Source organism: Oncorhynchus nerka, linkage group LG24 (genome assembly GCF_034236695.1).
Source record: "Oncorhynchus nerka isolate Pitt River linkage group LG24, Oner_Uvic_2.0, whole genome shotgun sequence".
NCBI lineage: Eukaryota > Metazoa > Chordata > Actinopteri > Salmoniformes > Salmonidae > Oncorhynchus > Oncorhynchus nerka.
The window spans coordinates 20,370,042-20,395,436 of NC_088419.1; the positions used below are offsets into that span (position 1 = coordinate 20,370,042).

The following is a 25,395-nucleotide window of genomic DNA, read 5'->3' on the forward strand; positions in this document are numbered from 1 at the left end:
CTTCACATAATCACTAGTTAACTACACATGGTTGATGATATTACTAGGTTAACTAGCTTGTCCTGTGTTGCATATAATCAAAGCGGTGCCTGTTCACTTATCATCGAATCACAGCCTATTTCACCTTTGCCAAACGGGTGATGATTAAACTAAAGCACAATCACAGGAAAAAAAGCACAATCGTTGCACAAATGTACCTAACCATAAACATCAACGCCTTCCTTAAAATCAATTATTCGATTTAAAATCAATGACTCAAAAATATGAAAGCTGGTGATTCGATGATAAATTAAATAGTTGACGCGTCAATTCCTACAATAACTACAACCTAAAAACTTAACTGGGAATATTGAAGACTCATGTTAAAAGGAACCACCAGCTTTCATATGTTCTCATGTTCTGAGCAAGGAATGTAAACGTTAGCTTTTTTTACATGACACAAATACAGACAGCTGATGTTCTGAAAGAACTGCAAAATCTGGATCCCTCTCTTTCTAAAATGATCTGCCAAAATTGTTGCAACCCCTATTACTAGCCTATTCAACCTCTCTTTCGTATCGTCTGAGATCCCCAAACACTGGAAAGCTGCTGCGGTCAACACCCTCTTCAAAGGGGGTGACACTCTAGACCCAAACTATTATAGACATATATCCATCCTGCCCTACCTTTCTAAAATCTTCGAAAGCCAAGTTCACCGACCATTTCGAATCCCACCGTACCTTCTGCACTATGCAATCTGGTTTCCGAGCTGGTCATGGGTGCACCTCAGCCACGCTCAAGGTCCTAAACGGTATCATAACCGCCATCGATATAAGACAGTGCTGTGCAGCAGTCTTCATTGACCTGGCAAAGGCTTTTGACTCAGTCGATCACCGCATTCTTATCGGCAGACTCAATAGCCTTGGCTTCTCAAATGACTGCCTCGCCTGGTTCACCAACTACTTAACAGAGTTCAGTGTGTCAAATCGGAGGGCCTGTTGTCCGGACCTCTGGCAGCCTCTATGGGAGTGCCACAGGGTTCAATTCCTCGGGCCGACTCTTTTCTCTGTATATATCAATGATGTCGCTATTGCTGCTGGTGATTCTCGGATCCATCTCTACGCAGACGACCCCATTCTGTATACATCCGACCCTTCTTTGGACACTGTGCTAACAAACCTCCAAACGAGCTTCAATGCCATACAACACTCCATCCGTGGCCTCCAACTGCTTTTAAATGCTAGTAAAACTAAGTGCATGCTCTTCAACCGATTGCTGCCCGCACCCTCCCGCCCGACTAGCATCACTACTCTGAACGGTTCTGACTTAGAATATATGGACAACTACAAATACCTAGGTGTCTGATTAGACTGTAAACTCTCCTTCCAGACTCACATTAAGCATCTCCAATCCAAAATTAAATCTATAAATCGGCTTCCTATTTCACAACAAAGCCTCCTTCACTCATGCCGCCAAACATACCCTTGTAAAACTGACTATCCTACCGATCCTTGACTTCGGCGATGTAATTTACAAAGTAGCCCCCAACATTCTACTCGGCAAACTGGATGCAGTCTATCACAGCGCCATCTGTTTTATCATCAAAGCCCCATATACTACCCACCACTGCGACCTGTATGCTTTCGATGGCTGGCCCTCACTACATATCCGTCGCCAAACCCACTGGCTCCAGGTCATCTATAAGTCTTTGCTAGGTAAAGCCATGCCTTATCTCAGCTCACTGGTCACCATAGCAACACCCCCCCATAGCATGCGATCCAGCAGGTATATTGCACTGGTCATCCCCACAGCCAACACTTTCTTTGGCCGCCTTTCCTTCCAGTTCTCTGCTGCCAATGACTGGAACGAATTGCAAAAAATCACTGAAGCTGGAGACTTATATCTCCCTCTAGTTTTAGGCATCAGCTGTCTGAGCAGCTTACCGATCACTGTACCTGTACACAGCCAATCTGTAAATAGCACACCCGACTACCTCATCCCCATATTATTACTTACCCTCTTGCACCCCGGTATCTCTACTTGCACATCATCAACTGCACATCTATCACTCCAGTATTAATGCTAAAATTGTAATTATTTCACCTCTAGGGCCTATTTATTGCCTACCTCCCTACTCTTCTACTTTTGCACAAACTGTACATAGATCTTCTGTTTTTCTTTTCTTTTGTGTTATTAACTGTACGTTTGTTTATGTGTAACTCTGCGTTGTTGTTTTTGTCAAACTGCTTTGCTTTATCTTGACCAGGTCGCAGTTGTAAATGAACACTTGTTCTCAACAGGCCTACCTGGTTAAATAAAGGTGAAATAAAAAAATATATAAAAATAAAACATATTGCACTTTTACTTTCTTCTCCAACACTGTGTTTTTGCATTATTTAAACCAAATTAAACACATTTCATTATTTATTTGAGATTAAATTGATTTAATTGATGTATTATATTAAGTTAAAATAAGTGTTAATTGATCATTCAGTATTGTTGTAATTGGCATTATTACATATATATATATATATAAAAATAGGCATCGGCTTTTTTTGGTTCTCCAATAATCGATATCGTCGTTGAAAAATCATAATCGGTCGACCTCTAGTTTTGAATGTGTGTGAATATACAACAAGAGTCAGAGGTGTCAGATGCAGCACCTGGGGGAGCAGAGTCTGGGTAGCCTACACACCACATACAGTGTAAGGTGACACTCCTCAGTCCTCATCACACTGAACAGAGACTTTAGTCTTCTCACTGGGGCATGACTAAATCAGCTCACATTCCACTAATTACAAAAGGCACACGGGTGAGCCAATGAGGTCTGGATGGAATCCACCATAGAGTATCATACCCCTCAGAAACACGATCTTTGCAGTCCCCATTCCGTTATCACTGGCACCCACATACACACTGTGGTGGTTAGGCAACCTATTCCCAATTTAGTGCATTCCCCATAGGGCCCCTGGTCAATAGTAGTGTACTATTTAGGAAATAGGCTGCCATTTGGGAGTTAACCAGTGTCTGATGAAAGGGTTACGATAACCCTGGTCCCATGGTGTGGGGGATGTTGTTTTACCATCAAGACACTGAGGGCAGCAGTCAAATAAGAAACCAGTGAGATTGCACTTTACAGCTTTAAAACCTTGTGTTTTATAGTGTACGTACAGAGTCATTGAATCCAAAAGGCATTTTATATAATTGTATTGCTGCTGCACATCAATAATGGTCCAATAATATGGAGGAATTTGCATTGTTAAAGCTGGACCCACAGTGGTTCTAACAGAAAAGGGGATATTTAGCCTGCTGTATCCTACAAGCAATAGCTATACACTGGGTAAAAGTAGACCTTTCCAGTGGTCTTCAAATGTCTTTTAAGAAAGGTGAAACCGGCAGTGCATGAGCCAGGTAGTAAAGTGAATATTTCCTGAAAGGACTTTGAACGCCCTCAACTTTTACTAGCAGGATGTCAACACAGGTGCAACGCCTCTGTCACAAAGAGCAGCAACACTGTGACTGATAGCAATTCACACTCTCATAAAAATAAAACAGGTATGGAAATGACCAAAGATCAAAGTCCCTCAAAAAACTGAGACAAATCATTTCCTGTTGGCAACGTCTGCAGACAGTGGGACCAATGGAAAAATTGTGAACTTGGCACCTCTAGTTCTTTCCATCAATTGTCTGTCTGGTCTGTCAGACACAGAACAGCATAGCCTATTGCACACACTGAATTCTCATGTAACCATGTAACATTTTTGATTTAGGACAATACTCATAGAGTACTGAGAACACAGGCATGAGTTATTGCAATCCATAACGAGAGCACACGTATCTGTGTGTCTATATGAGAACTCCTGTTTATTGTTTAAGCATTATGTAGGCTAGATGCAGGCCCATGCTTCAATTGGTTGCTCAGTTGAATCTCTTGCCACACACAACAGGTACTGCCTATGTGTGTGGGTGAGAAGAAAACGAACGAGCTACAAAACCGGAACACTTCGGTCAGGACACAAGGGTTCCATCAATCCTCATGCAATTGCGTTGAGGGTGCATAATTGTTAGAATTATATTGTAATGGAACCATTCGTCGGAACGGTTATAAAAACAACCGACTGGAATCGCATTATCTGATCTGATGTACGCAGCAGTGCATGCTCTGCAGCTGGGAAATGACAACTCTAGAACGGTGTAATGAACCTTCAGTGATACCCGCACACTGTTGTCTCGGAGCGTGTCAAATATCGAATTGACCAGCTAAATGTTGAACTCATTGGAAACCGGTAACGTTTTCTAAAAGGAGGTATTTCTTTGAGCGAAAATCGGAACAAAAGTCTACATTCCAGGATGCTGTGTTTACGGTTTTCCCGAAGGAAGAATACATGTGATGGCAATCGTCTCCTGCGTTGACAGCCTCCATTGGCATCAATGTAGCCTGCTAATGTTAGCCAACCAGCTAGCGAAGATAACTCCCGTGTACAACTAGCTACCACTATTTAAAAAGCTTTCAACAATTGCATTGAATTTAGTTTGTAAGGGGGAAAAAAATGCTCGCTGACATTACCTACCTCGTATCCTCTTCAACCAGTGCAGCCCGACACTTGTTTATAAAAGTGAAAGTTTCCCCAATAGACTGCTGGGTGTAGATCCAACCTCCGACTCGCTCACAAGTCCAAGGAATTGGCCATGACGTCACTTGACACTACAGGACAGTTGTACACATTTAGATTATATGTATCCAATTATCTTTTCAAACTGTCTACGCAGCCATGTGGTTCAATAGCCACTTAGCAAGACTTATTTCTAAGCAATTATGCCACTACAGGGTTCTAAAAAATGCAGACCAAGTTTCCAGACAACTTGGGCATCATACATTTTTGAGTGACCCAGTAACATTAAAGTCCCCTCCCCTAAAGAAGTCACCCAATACCAGATTGAAAGCTGATAGCTGCAGGGTGAGTGCATCACATTAGAGAATCACCTGAGAGGAGGCCAGAGCTACATCTGCTTCATGTTTCTGTACACAGACAATGGTGCCTCCTAATGTGTGCATTCTGCCCTGAGAACATGTTGGCTCCTCACTGGTGAGTCCCTATAATATCTCCGTTCTCCTGAAGTGTGCGCATAAATTAAAACCATAGGATTGCAGAAGCATGGGCTATTGGGAGCCCCCACCATGTTTCTTATACCACTCATTTCAAGGACAAGGGAAGTGAACAAGACAAGTGCTTACTTTGGGAGGAAAGACAAAGAACAAATATCACACTCCACACCTGGTGAAGTGGGCAAGTGCATTGGCCACCTTGCATCATGTACATATGAAAGGCAATTTCAGGTTGTGTTGGAGGAAATGTTTGTCTATTCACCAGCCAACTTGGGCCAGCCCTCATGAAAAACAAGGCTAGCTGTGCAAACACCATCATAGGCCTATCCTCCATGGAAACTATGATGACTGGTTGTGTGGCAGAATGGGTTTGGATGCACTTGACATTTCAGGGGACAATAGATACTGTCCGTCACATCACAGAGGACAAGTGTGAGGGTGCATTGATCCAACTTAAGCTTGTAAAATATTTACACAACATTGTCCGTGACCATAACCGCAGTGAAGGCATATAGGATATTCTCTCATGGTTAGCGTCCCAAATGGCACCCTATTCCCTATATAGTGCACTATTTTTGACCAGAGCTCTGGTCAAAAGTAGTACACTAACTACATGGGGGTCAAAGTAGTGCACTACATAGGAAGCAGGGTGCCATTTGGGATACACCCTTGGTTTTAAAACACCCATCAGGATGGAGCGTGGGAATGAATGCAAAGCGTCTATGAACTCAAAAAGCTACACATACCTAGAAATGGAGAGGAAAGCCTCATTCTGCTGTTTTCACATACAGTATCTTTAAGATCAATGTGATTAAAACAAATAATTAACACCTCTGAATATACATGGAGCTTACTTTGAGCTAGGGTTATATAAAATAAAAGCTTTTTAGAAAAGAAAATCTATAAAACTGCTGTGTTCCGTCATGTACACACCCACTAACTATAAAGTGTACAAAACATTAAGAACATTGGGTTCCTAATATTGGGTTGCACCTCAGCCTTTTGCACTCAGAACAGCCTCAATTCTTTAGGGTATGGTTTCTACAAGGTGTCCAAAGCGTTCCACAGGCATGCTGGCCCATGTTGACTCCAATGCTTCCCACAGTTGTGTCGAGTCGGGTGGTGGACCATTCTTGATACACACGGGAAACGGTTGTGTGGAAAAACCAGCAGCGTTGCAGTTCATGACACACTAAAACCAATGCGCCTGGTACCTGCTACCATACCGCGATCAATATTTTGTCTTGCCCATTCACCCTTTGAATGGCACACATACACAATCCATGTATCAATGCTTAAAAATCCTTTAACCTGTCTCCTCCCCTTTATCTACACTGATTGAAGTGGATTTAACAATTGACATCAATAAGGGATCCTAGCTTTCACCTGGTCAGTCTGTCACTCAGTGTATATCCCTATATAAAATGTCAGGAACCAATCATCCCTAGATAATGATAGATCATAATAGCAGTTATTTGTTCAAACAATGGAGGACAAGCAGCTCTCTGGAGGACCTACTTTACATCCCATCCACCCCAGGTGACCAGATGAAGCAACTAGGCATAATGCACTAATATAACAAGAGATATTGAACCTGGGATGACATCTCATGTATTCTATAACAGTAACTGTCAAATATTTTACTAGGGAAAAGGTGCACCCAACTCAGAGTGTTTTATGCAGAGGAAAACACTATGTTATAAAAACTAAGGCAAGTGATGTCCTCGTGTCTGTGTTTAATGCTCAAGATCCATCCACTTTGGTAGTAGGGATTTAACAAGGACTTAAAACAATTAATTAATTTATTTTACCTTTATTTAACTAGGCAAGTCAGTTAAGAACAAATTCTTATTTTCAATGATGGCCTAGGAACAGTGGGTTAACTGCCTTGTTCAGTGGCAGAACGACAGACTTTTACCTTGTCAGCTCGGGGATTTGATCTTGCAACCTTTCGGTTACTAATTCAATGCTCTAACCACTAGGCTACCTGCCGCCCCATTAATGAGAGCTATGGATATAAATTACAAATTACCGCCAGTTCAGTCTCAGTCGAAAGCATAAACACGATGCGAGAGCAGCACAACGGTATATTCTGCATAGATCCTACTGAAAAAAAATAACATTTATGAAGAAAACATAACTAACCTATGGATGATGATCTTCATGTAGAGCACAGCATCAAAAACAGTCAATTACAAAGGCAGCAAAAAACTTCCAGAATATATACATGTTTTATTCAATACAAATTTAAAATGTTTTGTTTTGTTGTCAATGGAAGGAATATGGCAGTTACGAAATAATGGAGAGTAATCCAGCAGTGTACAACCAGGCTTAGCCCTGGCAGCAGGCAGGCAGACCTCCATCCAGGCTGGGCCTGGCAGCAGGCAGGCAATACCTCCATCCAGGCTTGGCCCAGGCAGCAGGCAGGCAGACCATCCAGGCTGGGCCTGGCAGCAGGCAGGCAATACCTCCATCCAGGCTTGGCCCAGGCAGCAGGCAGGCAGACCATCCAGGCTGGGCCCAGCAACAGGCAGGCATACCTCCAGATCCCGATTCAGGCTTGGCCCAGGCAGCAGGCAGGCAGACCTCCATCCAGGCTTGGCCAGGCAGCAGGAGACCCACCCGATAGATAGGACCATCATGTCAAATTAAAAGAGGTAAGTAGGTAGCAGTGTCGGACTAGACAGTGCACCTCAGGGGCTGACAGGCAGGTTCTGAATCTCTACACCTTCCCCTGTATCCTCTTCTCCCACCTCCTGTCCTCCAGGGGAGCCTTTGGCTGAGCCCTGGCCCGCCTCCATCTCCTGTTGGGCTTGGATATTTAAGATGAGCTCCTTGATCTCTTCACGTTTCGTCTTCATCCGTTGCTGCGGGAACCATTCCTCCAGGTTAACCGGGAGATGAAAGCTGGTAAGTGGATTCTGAATGGGGGGCCCAAAATCATAATTATTTTGGATTCAGTCTGAAGTACTATTTTCAGAGTGGTGCAAGAAATGAAGAAATGAAGCTTCCAAATCAATAGTCTAAAACCCTGGTTCGGGCAATTGCTCAATTGATTAACAACCACTGCAGGTAATTCAGTTACACTCAATATACAGTGCATTCGAAAAGTATTCAGACCCCTTCCCCTTTTCCACATTTAGTTACGTTAGACTTTTTTTAAATTAGACTGATCGATCTACACACAATACCCCATAATGACAAACTGAAAACAGGTTTTTAGAAATGTAATGTATTAATAATGTAATGTATTAAAAATAAAAAACAGATACCTTATTTACATAACTATTCAGACCCTTTGCGATGAGCTCAATTTCAAGTCTCAGGTGCATCCCGTTTCAATTGATCATCCATGAGAAGTTTCTACAACTTGGAGTGCACCTGTGGTAAATTCAACTGATTGGACATATGGAAAGGCACACACCTGTCTATATAAAGGTCTTACAGTTGACAGTGCATGTCAGAGCAAAAAACCAAGCCATAAAGTTGAAGGAATTGTCTGTAGAGCCCCGAGACAGGATTGTGTCTAGGCACAGATCTGAAGAAAGGTACAAAAACATTTCTGCAGCATTGAAGGTCCTCAAGAACACAGTGGCCTCCATCATTCTTAAATGGAAGAAGTTTGGAACCACCAAGACTACTCCTAGAGCTGGATGCATAGCCAAACTGAGCAATCAGGGGAGAAGAGCCTTGGTCAGGGAGGTGACCAAGAAACAGATGGTCACTTTGACGGCGCTCCAGAGTTCCTCTGTGGAGATGGCAGAACGTTCCAGAAAAACAACCATCTATGCAGCACTCCACCAATCAGGCCTTTATGGAAGTGGCCAGATGGAAGCCTCTCCTCAGTAAAAAGGCACGAGAGCCTGTTTGGAGTTTGCCAAAAGGAACTCTCAGACCATGAGAAACAAGATTCTCTGATCTGATGAAACCAAGATTGAACTATTTGGCCTGAACGCCAAGCGTCACATCTGGAAGAAACCTGGCACCATCCCTACAGTGAAACATGGTGGTGGCAGCAGCATGCTGTGGGGATGTTTTTCAGCAGCAGCGACTGGGAGACAAGTCAGGATTGAGGGAAAGATGAGTGGAGCAAAGTACAGAGAGATCCTTGATGAAAACATGCTCCAGAGCACTCAGAACCTCAGACTGGGGCAAAGGTTAACCTTCCAGCAGGACAATGATCCTAAGCACACAATGCAGAAGTGGCTTCGGGACAAGTCTCTAAATGTCCTTGAGTGGCCCAGCCAGAGCCCGGACTGATCTGATCGAACATCTCTGGGGAGACATGAATAGCTGTGCAGCGACACTCCCCATCCAACCTGACAGAGCTTGAGGATCTGCAGAGAAGAATGGGAGAAACTCCACAAATACAGGTGTGCCAAGCTTGTAGCGTCGTACCCAAGAAGACCCGAGGCTGTAACCGCTGTACAAGGTACTGAGTAAAGGGTCTGAAGACTTCTGTAAATGTCAGTTTATTATTTTTTATATATTTGCTAAAAAAATGAAAAAACTATTTTTGTTTTGTCATTATGGGTTATTGTGTAGATTGATGAGGGAAAAAAACAAACAAATGTAATACATTTTAGAATAAGTCTAACATAACAATGTGGAAAAAGTCAAGGGGTCTGAATACTTTCCGAATGCACTGTACAACTATTTATCCTACCAGGATCATGGGTAAGGTGAGTCTGCTACAAGTAATTGCGTCACTAAATACATTGGCAATTTAAAATGACACAGCAACACTGTGTTAATGGCCTACATCCCATTATATGGCTCAAGGTGTCTCAGTTACAGTATACACTGCATTGGTGTGTGTGTGTACACTGGTTGTGTCGCTCCAGATTATACTCGCACCTCGAAGAAGCTCTCCACATACTGCAGAATGTAGACTCCACAGTCGCTGAAGTTGTCCTGCTGAGGCACATGTGGGCTAGAACCCTTTGTCTGGTCCTTCCCAAAACTCCTCCGACTTCCTTTCCTCACCTCCCACTCCACCTCCAGGTACCTGCAGTTAAACACACACAAACAAAATATAAATGGCTTGGGAAGGTTTGCTTTTGTGTGCTAATTAGGCAAACTAAATCTACAATATTCAGAACAGTATTAAAGTATTGACTTACTCTCGTAATGTTTTAATGACAGAAGATCTGGCAGGGCCACGTAACGAGTCCATGATGAGAATACAAGGCCTGAGAAAACAAACAAATCACTTACAAAAGTGAAAACTTTTTCACCTAAAACATTGTAATTTTGAGGTAAATATTCATAGCCATTAACCTCTAATTACACTATCCACAAAGGTGTCAGAAGGAAAGCAATAGCATCCTCTACTGCCACAAGAATGGTAGAACATCCTCTCCTACTCACTGTTTACAGACGGTGGGTTTTGACGTCCACTCTGAGCTCTCAGGGGGTTCCAGATCTTCAGCAAGTGCACCGTCCTCACTGCACTCATCCTAGACAACAACAAAAATAATTAAACAAAGTTACACAACATTCATTTAACTCAATCTGCAAATCATCAGATAATGTTATTTTACAGAAAACAAATTGACGACAAACTTTCCGCATGCTTATAGGGAAGGACATTCAACAAGGACAGCACTTACACAAATGACTGATTGGCTGAGAGAAATTTATGATAAAAAGATTGTGGGTGCTGTTTTGTTAGACTTCAGTGCGGCTTTTGACATTATCGATCATAGTCTGCTGCTGGAAATACATATGTGTTATGGCTTAACACCCCCTGCTACAGTTGAAGTCGGAAGTTTACATACACTTAGGTGAGTCATTAAAACTTGTTTTTCAACCACTCCACAAGTTTCTTGTTAATAAACTATAGTTTTGGCAAGTCGGTTAGGACCTCTACTTTGTGCATGACACATGTCATTTTTCCCAACAATTGTTTACAGGCAGATTATTTCACTTATAATTCACTGTATCACAATTTCAGTGGGTCCGAAGTTTACATACACTAAATTGACTGTGCCTTTAAATAGCTTAGAAAATCCAGAAAATGATGCCATGGCTTTAGAAGCTTCTGATAGGCTAATTGACATCATTTGAGTCAATTGGAGGTGTACCTGTGGATGTATTTCAAGGCCTACCTTCAAACTCAGTGCCTCTTTGCTTGACATCATGGGAAAGTCAAAAGAAATCAGCCAAAAATTGTAAACCTCCACAAGTCTAGATTATCTCCAAACGCCTGAAGGTACCACGTTCATCTGTACAAACAATAGTACGCAAGTATAAACACCATGGGACCACGCAGCCGTCATATCACTCAGGAAGGAGACGCGTTCTGTTTCCTAGAGCTGAACGGCCTTTGGTGCGAAAAGTGCAAATCAATCCCAGAAAAACAGCAAAGGACCTTGTGAAGATGCTGGAGGATACCGGTACAATAGTATCTATATCCACAGTAAAACGAGTCCTATATCGACATAACCTGAAAGGCCGTTCAACAAGAAAGAAGCCACTGCTCCAAAACCGCCATAAAAAAGCCAGACTACGGTTTGCAACTACAAAAGGGAACAAAGATCATACTTTTTGCTGCAGGAGAGACTGGTGCACTTCACAAAATAGATGGCATCATGAGGTAGGAAAATTATGTGGATATATTGAAGCAACATCTCTAGACATCAGTCAGGAAGTTAAAGCTTGGTCGCATATGGGTCTGACCCCAAGCATACTTCCAAAGTTGTGACAAAATGGCTTAAGGACAACAAAGTCAAGGTATTGGAGTGGCCATCACAAAGCCCTGAACTCAATCCTATAGAAAATTTGTGGGCAGAACCGAAAAAGCGTGTGCCAGCAAGGAGGCCTACAAACCTGACTCAGTTACGCCAGCTCTGTCAGGAGGAATGGGCCAAAATTCACCCAACTTATTGTGGGAAGCTTGTGGAAGGCTACCCAAAATGTTGGACCCAAGTCAAACATTTTAAACGCAGTGCTACCAAATACTAATTGAGTGTATGTAAACTTCTGACCCACTGGGAATGTGATGAACGAAATTAAAGCAGAAATAAATCATTCGTTCTACTATTATTCTGACATTTCATATTCTTAAAATAAAGTGGTGATCCTAACTGACTGCTTGTTTGTAGGTGACCAAATACTTATTTTCCACCATAATTTGCAAATAAATACATTAAAAATCCTACAATGTGATTTTCTGGATTTTTTTCTTCTTCATTTTGTCTGTCATAGTTGAAGTGTACCTATGATGAAAATTACAGACCGCTCTCATCTTTTTAACTGGGAGAACTTGCACAATTGGTGGCTGACTAAATACTTTTTTGCCCCACTGTATGTAAACTTCCGACTTCAACTGTACATTGTGGATAAAGAGTTGCCCGTCTAACAGAACACAGAGGGAGTCCTTTAAATGGAAGCCTCTCCAACATAATCAGGAATTATCCAAGGCAGCTGTCTAGGCCCCTTACTTTTTAAATTTTTTACTAATGACATGCCACTGGCATTGAATAAAGCCAGTGTGTCTATGTACGTGGATGACTCCACACTATACATGTCAGCTACTACAGCGACTGAAATGACTGCAACCCCCTAACAAAGAGCTGCAGTTAGTTTCAGAGTGGGTGGCAAGGAATAAGTTAGTCCTAAATATAAAAAAATATATATAAGCATTGTATATGGGACAAATCATTCACTAAACCTCAAACTAAATATTGTAATAAATAATGTGGAAATTGAACAAGTTGAGGTGACTAAACTGCTTTAAGTTACCCTGGATTGTAAACTGTCATGATCAAAACAGAATGATACAAAAATAGATAAGATGGGGAGAGGTAAGTCCATAATAAAGCACTGCACTACCTTCTTAATAGCACTATCAACAAGGCAGGTCCTACAGGCCCTAGTTTTGTCACACCTGGACTACTGTTCAGTCGTGTGGTCAGGTGCCACAAAAAAAGGACTCAGGAAAATTGCAATTGGCTCAGATCAGGGTAGCACGGCTGGCCCTTGGATGTACACAGAGAGCTAATATTAATAATATTTATGTCAATCTCTCCTGGCTCAAAGTGGAGGAGAGATTGACTTCATCAATACTTGTATTTATGAGAGGTGTTGACATGTTGAATGCACCGAGCTGTCTGTTTGAACTACAGGCGTACATCTCAGACACCCATGTGTGTCTATGACATCTCTTCACAGTCCCCAAGTCCAGAACAAACTATGGGAGGCGCACAGTAGTACATAGAGCCATGACTACATGGAACTCTACACCACATCAAGTAACTGATGCAAGCAGTAAAATTGTATTTAAACCCGTGGGCACAGTGTGTTGTGAAATCTGTGAATGGGTTGTAATATTTTTGAAATTGTATAAACTGCCTTCATTTTGCTGGACCCCAGGAAGAGTAGCTGCTGCATTGGCAGGAACTACTGGGGTTCCATAATAAATACAAATGTCACCAACAGAATAGCAAATTTCCCCATTACCTGACAGGAGCTTTGGTCATCAGAAAAGGTATCTGTGTCATCACCATTGCCACTACCTGATCTGTAACACAAACTGATTCTGTGCAAGCCATCTGCAAAACATGATTAAAAGCCAGTGAGATAAGGGACTCTTCATCCATCAATTTCCACACAGCTTCTAAGACATCAAAGTATATTTACCATATGCACAGGATACAGTGTACTTAACACAGTGTAATTAAATGCTACTTCCAAGTAGAAACATTGCCTGTGGCTCACCTGTGTACTGTGGCTGAGCATTGACCAGCCCATTCACCCTGTCTAAAGAGGTCTTGGGAGGCACTTGGCCCCCATTGGGACAGGTGGATGCTCCCTTTGGCTGCTCGCTGTGGGAGTGTCCTTCCGAGGAGGCCTCTGTTGCAATGAGGGACAGCTTCTCTGAGGGGGCCAAGGGTTCATCACTGCCTGGGGGCTCACAGTAGTCTGACTCTGGGGAGAGTGGCCGGCAGTGGTCAGGAGGCCTGCCCTGGGGGGCTGACTGTGTCTGTGATAGCCCTGGGGCCTGGCACAAAGGGTTGGGCTCAAACTGAGGGTCCTGCATCCCTGGGAAGCAGATCACTGCCAAGTACCAGTGGGCTCTGAAACATAGAGAGAAAATGGGTTTGGTTAAGAAAGAGAATTAGGTTTACCATCTGTGTCTTACATTGTATCTTATACTGATACAAAATAACAAATGTGTTTGCTTTCATCACTGCACGTCACATAAATGCTTAAAGGGATCAGGTTGACAATGAAGCCATTTATCTACTTCCCCAGCGTCAAATTAACTTGTAGATAGCATTTCTATATCTCTGAGTGCAGATTGAAGGAAGTTGCTAGCATGCTAGTAGATACCATAGACTTCCATCATTGCGCTAACACTACAGTGCATTCGGAAAGTATTCCGACCTCTTGACTTGGTCCACATTTTGTAACGTTACAGGCCCCCCCATCAATCTCCCCATAATGACTAAACTAAATGTTTGCAAATGTATATAAAAAAAAATATTTAAAAAATGAAATATCACATTTACATAAGTATTCAGACCCTTTACTCAGTACTTTGTTGAAGCACCTTTGGCTGCGATTACAGCTTCGAGTCTTCTTGGGTATGACACTACAAGCTTGGCACGCTTGTATTTGGGGAGTTTCTCCCATTCTTCTCTGCAGATCATCTCAAGCTCTGTCAGGCTGGATGGGGAGCGTCGCAGCACAGCGATTTTCAGGTCTCTCGGGAGATGTTTGATCGGGTTGAAGTCTGGGCTCTGGCTGGGCCACTCAAGGACATTCACAGACTTGTCCAGAAGCCACTCCTGCGTTGTCTTGGCTGTGTGCTTAGGGTCGTTGTCCTGTTGGAAGGGAAACCTTCACCCCAGTCTGAAGTCATTAAGGATCTCTGTGTACATATTTCCCTTGATCCTGACTAGTCTCCCAGTCCCTGGTGTTTAAAGATCCCCACAGCATGATGCTGCCACCAGCATGCCTCACCATAGGGATGGTGCAAGGATTCCTCCAGACGCGACGCTCGGCATTCAGGCCAAAGAGTTCAATCTTGGTTTCATCAGACCAGAGAATCTTGTTTCTCATGGTCTGAAAGTCCTTTAGGTGCCTTTTCGGCAAACTCCAAACGGGCTGTCATGTGCCTTTTACTGAAGATTGGCTTCCGTCTGGCCACTCTACTATAAAGGCCTGATTGGTGTAGTGCTGCATAGATGGTTGTCCTTCTGGAAGGTTCTCCCATCTCCACAGAGGAACTCTGGAGCTCTATCAGAATGACCATCGGGTTCTTGGTCACCTCCCTGACCAATGTCCTTCACCCCCGATTGCTCAGTTAGGCCGGGCAACCAGATCGAGGAAGAGTCTTGGTGGTTCCAAACTTCTTCCATTTAAGAATGATGGAGGCTACTGTGTTCTTGGGGATCTGCAATGCTCCAGAAATGTTTTGGAACCCTTCCCCAGATCTGTGCCAACACAATCCTGTCTCGGAGCTCTACGGACAATTCCCTCGACCTCATGGCTTGGTTGTTGCTCTGACATGCACTGTCAACTGTGGGACCTTATATAGGCAGGTGTGTGCCTTTCCAAAATATGTCCAATCAGTTGAATTTACCACAGGTTGACTCCAAGTTGTAGAAACATCTCAAGGATGAATGGAAACAGGATGCACCGGAGCTCAATGTCGAGTCTCTTAGCAAAGGGTCTGAAAACATACATAAATAAGGTATCTGTTGTTGTTTTTTCTTTATACTATGTTTTTATTGAGGAACACAAAGAAAGTACAAGTAAAGTAAAAGAACAACAAAAAAGATCCGGCAGTTACAGTGCACATCACACCTTCATCATATTGACATCTTTGAATTAGACCATTTTCAAGTACGAAACCCAGTATTCTTGACCTCTCTCCTGTTGAGTTCTTAAAGCAAAGGTAATACGCTCCATGTGGTGTATGTCTTTTACAATGTCTATCCATTGTGACACGGTGGGAGGGTCTTTTTGTAGCCATTTCCTAGTGACAGCCTTTTTACTGGCTGCCAGTAGGACCTTCAACAGGTACTTTTCTCTAGTGTGTAAATTATCAGGTATTTCACCCATGTACAAAGAAATTAATGTTTGTTCTATGTCAAATCCCATTATTTTTCCAATGTTAGATCTTATTTCTCCCAAGTAAGTTTCGATTGCGGGGCAAGTCCAAAAGATATGAGAGTGATCCGCCCACAATAGACCGCATTCTCTCCAACAAGGGTGTAGGGAGCCAGTCTGTTTTTATTTCAGTTTAGGTGTTATGAACAAACGTATAACATTCTTCCAACAGAATTATCGCCATGACCTTGAGTTGGTGGAGCTTTGTTGACTCTCTAATATGTTCAACCATGTTTCATCAGTTATTTCAATGTTAAGTTCCTCCTCCCATTTTTTTTTATATATAGTTTGTAGAATGTTTCTTTGAATACCCAAGTAGAGATATGAAATAGTTTTTTTGTTACTCCCCAAGTTGTATGTGTTAGTGAATACTTGGATTAATTTTGGAGGTGCTCGTGGCTCAATCGCTTTTATCTCCCTCTAGAAATAGTGTCGAACTTGTAGGTATCTATAAAAATCTTGTTTATCCAAGCCGTGTTTTTTACTTAGGTCCTGGAAGTTATCTAGGTCCTCATCCCTTATAAATTGTACTGAATGATGTGATGCCTTTCTGCATCCATTGTTTAAACCTGCTGTCCTGAGTTGCAGGGATGAAGCTGGGGTCGTATGCGGGCCAACTCAGCGGTTTGACCTCTCTAAATTATTTTGCTTAACTAGCCTAAACCATGTCTTTAGAGAGAAATTAATCCACTGATTTTGTCTATTGTATATTTATTTTACCATGTCCTTATTTCCCAAAACTGACTGTATGGGTATCTCTGTCAGAGTAGTCTCCATGTCCTTATTTCCCAAAACTGACTGTATGGGTATCTCTGTCAGAGTAGTCTCCATGTCCTTATTTCCCAAAGCTGACTGTATGGGTATCTCTGTCAGAGTAGTCTCCATGTCCCTATTTCCCCAAACTGACTGTATGGGTATCTCTGTCAGAGTAGTCTCCATGTCCTTATTTCCCAAAGCTGACTGTATGGGTATCTCTGTCAGAGTAGTCTCCATGTCCCTATTTCCCCAAACTGACTGTATGGGTATCTCTGTCAGAGTAGTCTCCATGTCCCTATTTCCCCAAACTGACTGCATGGGTATCTCTGTCAGAGTAGTCTCCATGTCCTTATTTCCCAAAACTGACTGAATGGGTATCTTTGTCAGAGTAGTCTCCATGTCTTTCCCTTTGGATTCATATTCTCAATTGCACCAACACACCAGAGGTCTCAATTGGGCTGACACACAATAATATTTTAGGTTTGGTAAGGTTTTTTGGTAACTGTAATGTTGTATATCTAATTATTGGTCTCTTACTGTTCCAGATAAACCTTGATATCTGCTTATCCCAATCTGTTGTTATTTTTTATACATTTTGCAAACATTTCTAAAAACCTATTTTCACTTCGTCATTATGGGGTATTGTGTGTAGATTGATAAAAAAAACGGTTGAATCAATTTTAGAATAAGGCTGTAACGTAACAAAATGTGGAAAGTAAAGGGGTCTGAATACTTTCCGAAGGCATTGTAGTTAGCATTGGCTTGTGAAACTACCTCCAACTTCCTTCATACTGGATGCAGAGACATAAAAATGGTATCTATGACTTCATTGCCAAAATCCCAAAGTATCCCTTTGAGACTTGAATGAAATTCCATTTGGATAGATTGTGCATCTTAAATAGTGAACTTATTGTAACCAGAGCCCTATAAAGCGCACTACTTTTGTAAAGTGGTGCACTATATAAGAATGTGTGCACTATATAGGTAATAGGGTGTCATTTGGGAAGCAGTCAGTGATATTTAGAGACAGTAACTTACGACTCATTGATGGGAACAAAGATGAAGTCCTTTTGGAACAGGTCTACATGTCTGGTCCATGTCTTCACCCTGTTGTGCTTCCTCTTCTGCATCCTGATAACCAGCAAAGAAGAAACATGTTTGTTTTTTTAAGTCGTTGTTATATTGTTTTATGGACAATAATAATCATAGTGGAACTGTAGAGAGGAAGACTGAGTGAGACCGAGAGGAAGGGCCGAGGTGGGCATCGAAACACAGTAGCCAGCGGATGTGTGTGGTCCGGACTCGGCAGAGCTATCACTAAACCAGACTCCAGCTTCTGTCCTGTCCTGTCATAACTCAATTCGGTGTGAAATGTGTTGCCCCTCATATCACTGGCAGAGAAGAGGAGACTCACGGTAGGTTTGTGGTGTCTGGGAGGTTTCTCCTCTCTTTCTGGTTGAGTCTCTTGTAAAAGAATGAGCTAAACACGTGACTCCTTTGTGAGTCTTCTTTTTTCAACTTCTCCAAAACTAAATATCTAAGTAAAGGGAAGTACACACACAGAAAACAGTCAATCCACAGTCCCTGTGAGGTTGGTCAATGTCCCTTATATGCAACAAAAGCAAGCACTCAAACAGAGAATGTGACTTTAAAGACAATGGAAAATAGACAAAGTAAAATTTACAATGGAAAGCAAATTACACCAACTTTAAATAAAAGTCTATGATGACGTCGTTTAGGAATTCTCCATCGTTAAGGCAGTGAAGGTCTTCGTTAGTCACCGATATGCCCCCCTTGGCTGGAGGAGGTGGGTACACCATCAACCTACAACACAACCATCCAATGATTAAACCATCAGGAACAAACAAACACAGAATTGTACTTAAGATGACAGGGTTGTATTCATTAGAGTACAACGAAGCAAAATCGTTTACAACAGAAAACCAAAACAAGTGTTTCGTATTGGACAATTTTCAGATAGTCCCCCCCGTTTCAGTCAATTTTCTTGTTTGGTGCCTAATGAACATGACCCAGGAGTAGGAGATAGATAATCCTTGTACTTTATGATTGGTCCAGTGAAGGTGGGTTGGAGCTCAGCCATGTCATCGTCTTCATCATCAAAGAACGCACTGTTCTGCTGTCGTGTAGCCATGCGCGTTCGCACCATTGGAGCCAGTGTGTTGGTTTTAGTGCTGTTGTTTACCTACAAGAAAGGGATGTAACCAAAAACCAGCAACATATATTTTGGTAGCTAGTCTCAAAAGGTTCTAAGATGCTAATCTTCAGGACCTGGGACACACAGCCCTATTACGTCACAAACTGTTAGCTTTGATCAATTCCAACAACTTTCCCAAAATTCCCAAGTTCTCCAGACATCCCAGTTGGAAGATTCCCGGAAACAGGGAATAAGCAGGCCCACCTTTTCTTTAGTTGCTTTGTTGTAGTTGACCAATCTGATGTTAGCTTCATCAAACGACAATTTGGTGGGGAACTCATTGAGGTTGTTGGCTCGGCCGATCTCTTGTAGAATCTCCTCTAGAACCATCTGCTGCTGCATCGACAGCCCGTTCTCAAAGATCAACACCATGTACTTCTCATCGGAGTCTGAGGACAGAACGGAAAGCAACAAGACTTGACATTTTGTTGAAGGTGAGGTAACAGACTTGCTTTATTTAGCACAAAATAACACGTCACAGAAAGGCTTCTCCAAACACAGGTTTATGTTCATCCATCTATGTACAGACTACTGCTGTTGCAACTAGCATGGGATCTCCACAGTTCAATTGACATCACTATGTAGCGTCTGCTGTCCTTACCGTTGCCAGCGCAGTCGTACCAGCACAGGCCTCCCTTGTCTCGGGTCATCTTGAGCTGGGTGCGGAGCCGCACACATTCCTCGGGGCTGGTCTGGAAGAAGAGGACGGGCAGCTTCCTCACGCTGCACCACTCACAGCTTATGAGCTCCGACGCACGCAGACACACCTTCTCCAGAGAATCCACCTCAGGACCTGGGACAGAAAGCACTATTATATCACATACTGTTAAGTTTGATCAATTCCAGCAACTTATTTAAGAAATGTATTGTAATTTTGCAACCCTACACACTGTACAACACTGTCTAGTCTATCTATAATAGGTTGTCCTTTGAGAGCAGAGGAAAACATTTATAGAACATCTGACATTCTTGTGGTCTCCTACCTTCAGTTTCAAGATGAATGTGATCGACCGTAAACTGAAAGACAAAGATGGTTGAATGATGGCGGTATGCTAGACAGTCAGGGAATAGTGAAAATTCAAAAAACTTAATTTAGCATTATTCATTTTGTTATGTTTAAGAAAAAGAATAACATTATTCATGGAAAATGCATAGAATTGCAGGAAAACTAGGTAAAATTCTCTCTCAGCTCGACGGCAGAATATGTAGAATCACAGGAAATACGCTTTACAACGGCACCATTTTCTCTCAGCTCCATGGAGAAATGTGTAGAATTGCAGGATGGGGGCCTCTTAAAATGTTCTCTAAAGTGTAGCCACACTGACGGCGCTCATTCCACGCCTCCTACCAAGCCCACCACCTAAGCCCCTTTTTGATCCAGGAAAAAAACCTGATAGGCTATTGTTTTTGGCCAGATGTTAGGTAGGTATAAGTTTCTGTACAGAGAGAGTAGAGTCGTGGCCAAAAGTTGAGACTGACACAAATATTAATTTTCACAAAGTTTGCTGCCTCAGTTTGTATGATGACAATTTGCATATACTCCAGAATGTTATGAAGAGTGATCAGATGAATTGCAATTATTTGCAAAGACCCTTTTGCCATGCCAATTAACTGAATCTCAATAAAACATTTCCAATGCATTTCAGCCCCGTCTCCAAAGGACCAGCTGACATCATGTCTGTGATTCTCTCGTTAACACAGGTGTGAGTGTTGACAAGGACAAGGCTGGAGATCACTCTGTCATGCTGATTGAGTTCAAATAACAGACTGGAAGCTTCAAAAGGAGGGTGGTGCTTGGAATCATTGTTCTTCCTCTGTCAACCATGGTTACATGCAAGGAAACACGTGACGTCATCACTGCTTTGCACAAAAGGGCTTCACAGGCAAGGATATTACTGCCAGTAAGATTACACCTAAATCAACCATTTACCGGATAATCAAGAACTTCAAGGAGAGCGGTGCAATTGTTGTGAAGAAGGCTTCAGGGCACCCAAGAAAGTCCAGCAAGCGCCAGGACCGTCTCCTAAAGTTGATTCAGCTGCGGGATCGGGGCACCACCAGTACAGAGCTTGCTTAGGAATGGCAGCAGGCAGGTGTGAGTGCATCTGCACGCACAGTGAGGCGAAGACTTTGAGGATGGCCTGGTGAAGGGCAGCAAAGAAGGGCAGCAAAGATGCCACTTCTCTCCAGTAAAAACATCAGGGACAGATTGATATTCTGCAAAAGGTACAAGGATTGTGATGCTGAGGACTGGGGTAAAGTCATTTTCTCTGACGAATCCCCTTTCCGATTGTTTGGGGCATCCGGAAAAAAACAATGTTCAATTTGGTTTAAATAATGCAAAAACAAAGTGTTGGAGAAGACAGTAAAAGTGCAATATGTGCCATGTAAGAAAGCTAACATTTAAGTTCTTTGCTCAGAACATGAGAACATATGAAAGCTGGTGGTTCCTTCAATATTCCCAGATAAGAAGTTTTAGGTTGTAGTTATTATAGGACTATTTCTCTCTATACCATTTGTATTTCATATACCTTTGACTATTGGATGTTCTTATGGGCACTTTAGTATTGCCACTGTAACAGTATAGCCTCCGTCCCTCTCCTCGCCGCTACCTGGGCTCGAACCAGGAACACATCGACAACAGCCACCCTCGAAGCAGCGTTACCCCTGCAGAGCAAGGGGAACAACTACAAGTCTCAGAGCGAGTGACGTTTGAAACACTAGCTGCTGGCAAAACGCACGAAAGTGCCGTTTGAATGAATGCTTACGAGCCTGCTGGTGCCTACCACCTCTCAGTCAGACTGCTCTATCAAATCATAGACTTAATTATAACATAATAACACACAGAAATACGAGCCTTAGGTAATTAATATGGTAGAATCCGGAAACTATCATCTCGAAAACAAAACGTTTATTCTTTCAGTGAAATATGGAACCGTTCCGTATTTTATCCAACGGGTGGCATCCATCAGTCTAAATATTCCTGTTACATTGCACAACCTTCAATGTTATGTTATAATTACGTAAAATTCTGGCAAATTAGTTCGCAATGAGCCAGGAGGCCCAAACTGTTGCATATACCCTGACTCTGCGTGCAATGAACGTGAGAAGTGGCACAATTTCACCTGGTTAATATTGCCTGCTAACCTGGATATCTTTTAGCTAAATATGCACTGTTCCTAGGCCGTCATTGAACATAAGAATGTGTTCTTAACTGACTTATGGGTTAAATAAAGGTGTAACCTTTTATTTTTTTTATATATATATATATTTTTTTATCGGTCAAATCGGTGTCCAAAAATAACGATTTCCGGTGGTTACGAAAACTTGAAATCGGCCCTAATTAAATCGGCCATTCCGATTAATCGGTCAACCTCTACATGAGACCATTCATGTGTGGGGTTGCTTCTCAGCCAAGGGAGTGGGCTCACTCACAATTTTGCCTAAGAACACAGCCATGAATAATGGTACCAACACATCCTCCGAGAGCAACTTCTCCCAACCATCCAGGAACAGTTTGGTGACGAACAATGCCTTTTCCAGCATGATGGAACACCTTGCTATAAGGCAAAAGTGATAACTAAGTGGCTTGGGAAACAAAACATCGACATTTTGGGTCCATGGCCAGGAAACTCCCCAGACCTTAATCCCATTGAGAACTTGTGGTCAATCCTCAAGAGGCGGGTGGACAAACAAAAACCCACAAATTCTGAAAAACTCCAAGCATTGATTATGCAAGAATAGGCTGCCATCAGTGAGGATGTGGCCCAGAAGTTAATTGACAGCATGCCAGGGCAGATTGAGTTCTTGAAAAAGAAGGGTCAACAGTGCAAATATTGACTCTTTGCATCAACTTCATGTAATTGTCAATAAAAGCCTTTGACACTTATGAAATGCTTGTAATTATAATTCAGTATTCCATAGTAACATCTGACAAAAATATCTAAAAACACTGAAGCAGCAAACTTTGTGGAAATTAATATTTGTGTCATTCTCAAAACGTTTGGCCACGACTGTACAGGAGCAGGGTACTTACATTGACAGGCTTGGACACCATCCTGCGAAGAGTCCCTACTCTCACACTCCGACAGTCCAGGATGATGCTGTCCAACTTGTCGGGAGAGATCCTCTGTTTTTTCTTGGGTGTAGAGTCATCCGGCATTTGGTTTCCAAACTGAAAATAACATGCATGGTCAGCCTTGAAACCTGCTGCTTCATATCACTCATTTCTCTGAGGGACAAATCATGTACAGTAGATGTCTGGCCAACACCACAAGGTGATTCATCAACTGGCCATTTAGATTCCACTGCCCAATTCCTTTGCAAGCTAAATATCGGTAGCACTATGTTGTTTTCTCAAAGGTAAACTTTACAACCCTGAACACACAAAAAGTAAATGAGGAGACTTAAATCCTTAGTCACAACGGCTGCCAAAAACAACTTAAGGAGCCCATCTCGGTGAATACAAAAACACCCAGTGATGTCATTTTCTGCCAAGCAAAACAACCCAGGAGGTTACCTTGAGAGCAGATCAGGAACATTATGGTCTCAAGGACATTTTGACAGACTCAAAGTCAGACTGAAACGTGATAAAACAGCTCACGACAAGACTGGTTCACTATAGACAGGTCCGTTTACATAATGTAGTCATGAATTGGGGAAAACTTCATTACGTATCCACACAAGTACCACCCTATACACTATAATGCGGGTCGCCTACAGCACCTATACACCACCCCAGCATGGGTAGGACTCCTGGCCGACCCTACTCATATCATGCTATCCCGGTCTAAATGAAAAATACTTACAAATATTAACTCAGCAAAAAAAGAAGTCCTCTCACTGTCAACTGTGTTAATTTTCAGCAAACTTAACATGTGTACATATTTGAACATAAGATTCAACAACTGAGACATAATCTAAAAAAGTTCCAAAGACATGTGACTAACGGAAATTGAATAATGTGTCTCTGAACGAAGGGGGTCAAAATCAAAAGTAAGTCAGTATCTGGTGAATTAAGTACTGAGTACAGGCCTTGATGTAACGCTCATTCCTTCGACGATAAACGCAAATCCGACCATCACTCCTGGTGAGACAAAACCGCAACTCGTCAGTGAAGAGCATTTTTTGCCAGTCCTGTCTGGTCCAGCGATGGTGGATTTGTGCCCATAGACGATGTTGTTGCCGGTGATGTCTGGTGAGGACCTGCCTTTACAACAGGCCTACAAGCCCTCAGTCCAGCCTCTCTCAGCCTATTGAGGAGTCTGAGCACTGATGGAGAAATTGTGCATTCCTGGTGTAACTCGGGCAGTTGTTGTTGCCATCCTGTACCTGTCCCACAGGTGTGATGTTCAGATGTACTGATCCTGTGCAGGTGTTGTTACACGTGGTCTGCCACTGCGAGGACGATCAGTTGTCCGTCCTGTCTCCCTGTAGCGCTGTCTTAGACATCTCACAGTACGGACATTGCAATTTATTGTCCTGGACACATCTGCAGTCCTCATGCCTCCTTGCAGCATGCCTAAGGCACATTCACACAGATGAGCAGGGACCCTGGGCATCTTTCTTTTGGTGTTTTTCAGAGTCAGTAGAAAGGCCTCTTTAGTTTCCTACATTTTTATAACTGTGACCTTAATTGCCTACCGTCTGTAAGCTGTTAGTGTCTTAATGACCGTTCCACAGTTGCATGTTCATTAATTGTTTATGGTTCATGGAACAAGTGTGGGAAGCAATGTTTAAACCCTTTACAATGAAGATCTGTGAAGTTATTTGGATTTTTACAAATTATCTTTGAAAGAGAGGGTCCTGAAAAGGGACATTTCTTTTCTTGCTGAGTTTATGTTAAAAGACGACATACCTGATCTTTCATGCGGTTCCTTCTGGGTAGTGAAATTCTGCTGTCGACGTCAGAGAAGAAGTCAGAAGTGATCTCCTCCTGCTCCCCTCCTGTGCTACTCTTCACTGCCGCCTCCACTCTGCCTCCGGAGGGCGCCGGTGAGGAGTGGGCTGAGTCAGCAGGCCGAGGGGAAACGCTGTCCAGCCTGTTTACGCTGCCCGTGCTGGCGTTGTCCGCCTCATCCTCGTCACTGGACAGCACAACTGGAACACAAACAGAGTCGTCATTTCCAGACGCAACACAGCTGAATAAATTATTCAAGATGGGATTTACATCCTGAAATGTGGCCTTTGTTTGATAACAGTTCTGACAGAGAGAGGT

The 25,395-nt window shown here is 42.6% G+C and overlaps 2 protein-coding genes across 10 annotated transcripts in view; both read right to left on the bottom strand.

The window, feature by feature from the left end:
• The window catches only part of LOC115107637 (unconventional myosin-VI-like), a 157,375-nt gene extending 152,612 nt beyond the window's left edge, over window positions 1-4,763 (bottom strand). For 2 of the 3 annotated variants that reach the window (XM_065008696.1, XM_029631094.2), the window contains exon 1: window positions 4,551-4,763. The gene's annotated coding sequence lies outside the window, so the exon portion shown is untranslated. Of the gene's footprint in view, window positions 1-4,546 lie in introns of all 3 variants that reach the window. The other variant, XM_065008694.1, reaches the window with a different exon arrangement.
• Window positions 4,764-7,298: 2,535 nt separating this feature from the next.
• Window positions 7,299-25,395, bottom strand: part of LOC115107634 (sentrin-specific protease 6-like) — a 34,646-nt gene continuing 16,549 nt past the window's right edge. For all 7 annotated transcript variants that reach the window (XM_065008701.1, XM_065008702.1, XM_065008698.1 and 4 more), the window contains 15 exons: window positions 25,036-25,277; window positions 23,215-23,352; window positions 20,162-20,195; window positions 19,780-19,971; window positions 19,383-19,567; window positions 19,024-19,166; window positions 18,671-18,787; window positions 18,378-18,500; window positions 18,002-18,094; window positions 13,808-14,166; window positions 13,550-13,641; window positions 10,457-10,545; window positions 10,210-10,278; window positions 9,944-10,094; window positions 7,299-8,007 (listed from right to left, as the gene is read on the bottom strand). In XM_065008701.1, the coding sequence (XP_064864773.1) occupies window positions 7,780-8,007; window positions 9,944-10,094; window positions 10,210-10,278; window positions 10,457-10,545; window positions 13,550-13,641; window positions 13,808-14,166; window positions 18,002-18,094; window positions 18,378-18,500; window positions 18,671-18,787; window positions 19,024-19,166; window positions 19,383-19,567; window positions 19,780-19,971; window positions 20,162-20,195; window positions 23,215-23,352; window positions 25,036-25,277 (2,255 nt within the window). In that variant the 3' untranslated portion in view covers window positions 7,299-7,779. The remainder of the gene's footprint in view (window positions 8,008-9,943; window positions 10,095-10,209; window positions 10,279-10,456; window positions 10,546-13,549; window positions 13,642-13,807; window positions 14,167-18,001; window positions 18,095-18,377; window positions 18,501-18,670; window positions 18,788-19,023; window positions 19,167-19,382; window positions 19,568-19,779; window positions 19,972-20,161; window positions 20,196-23,214; window positions 23,353-25,035; window positions 25,278-25,395) is intronic.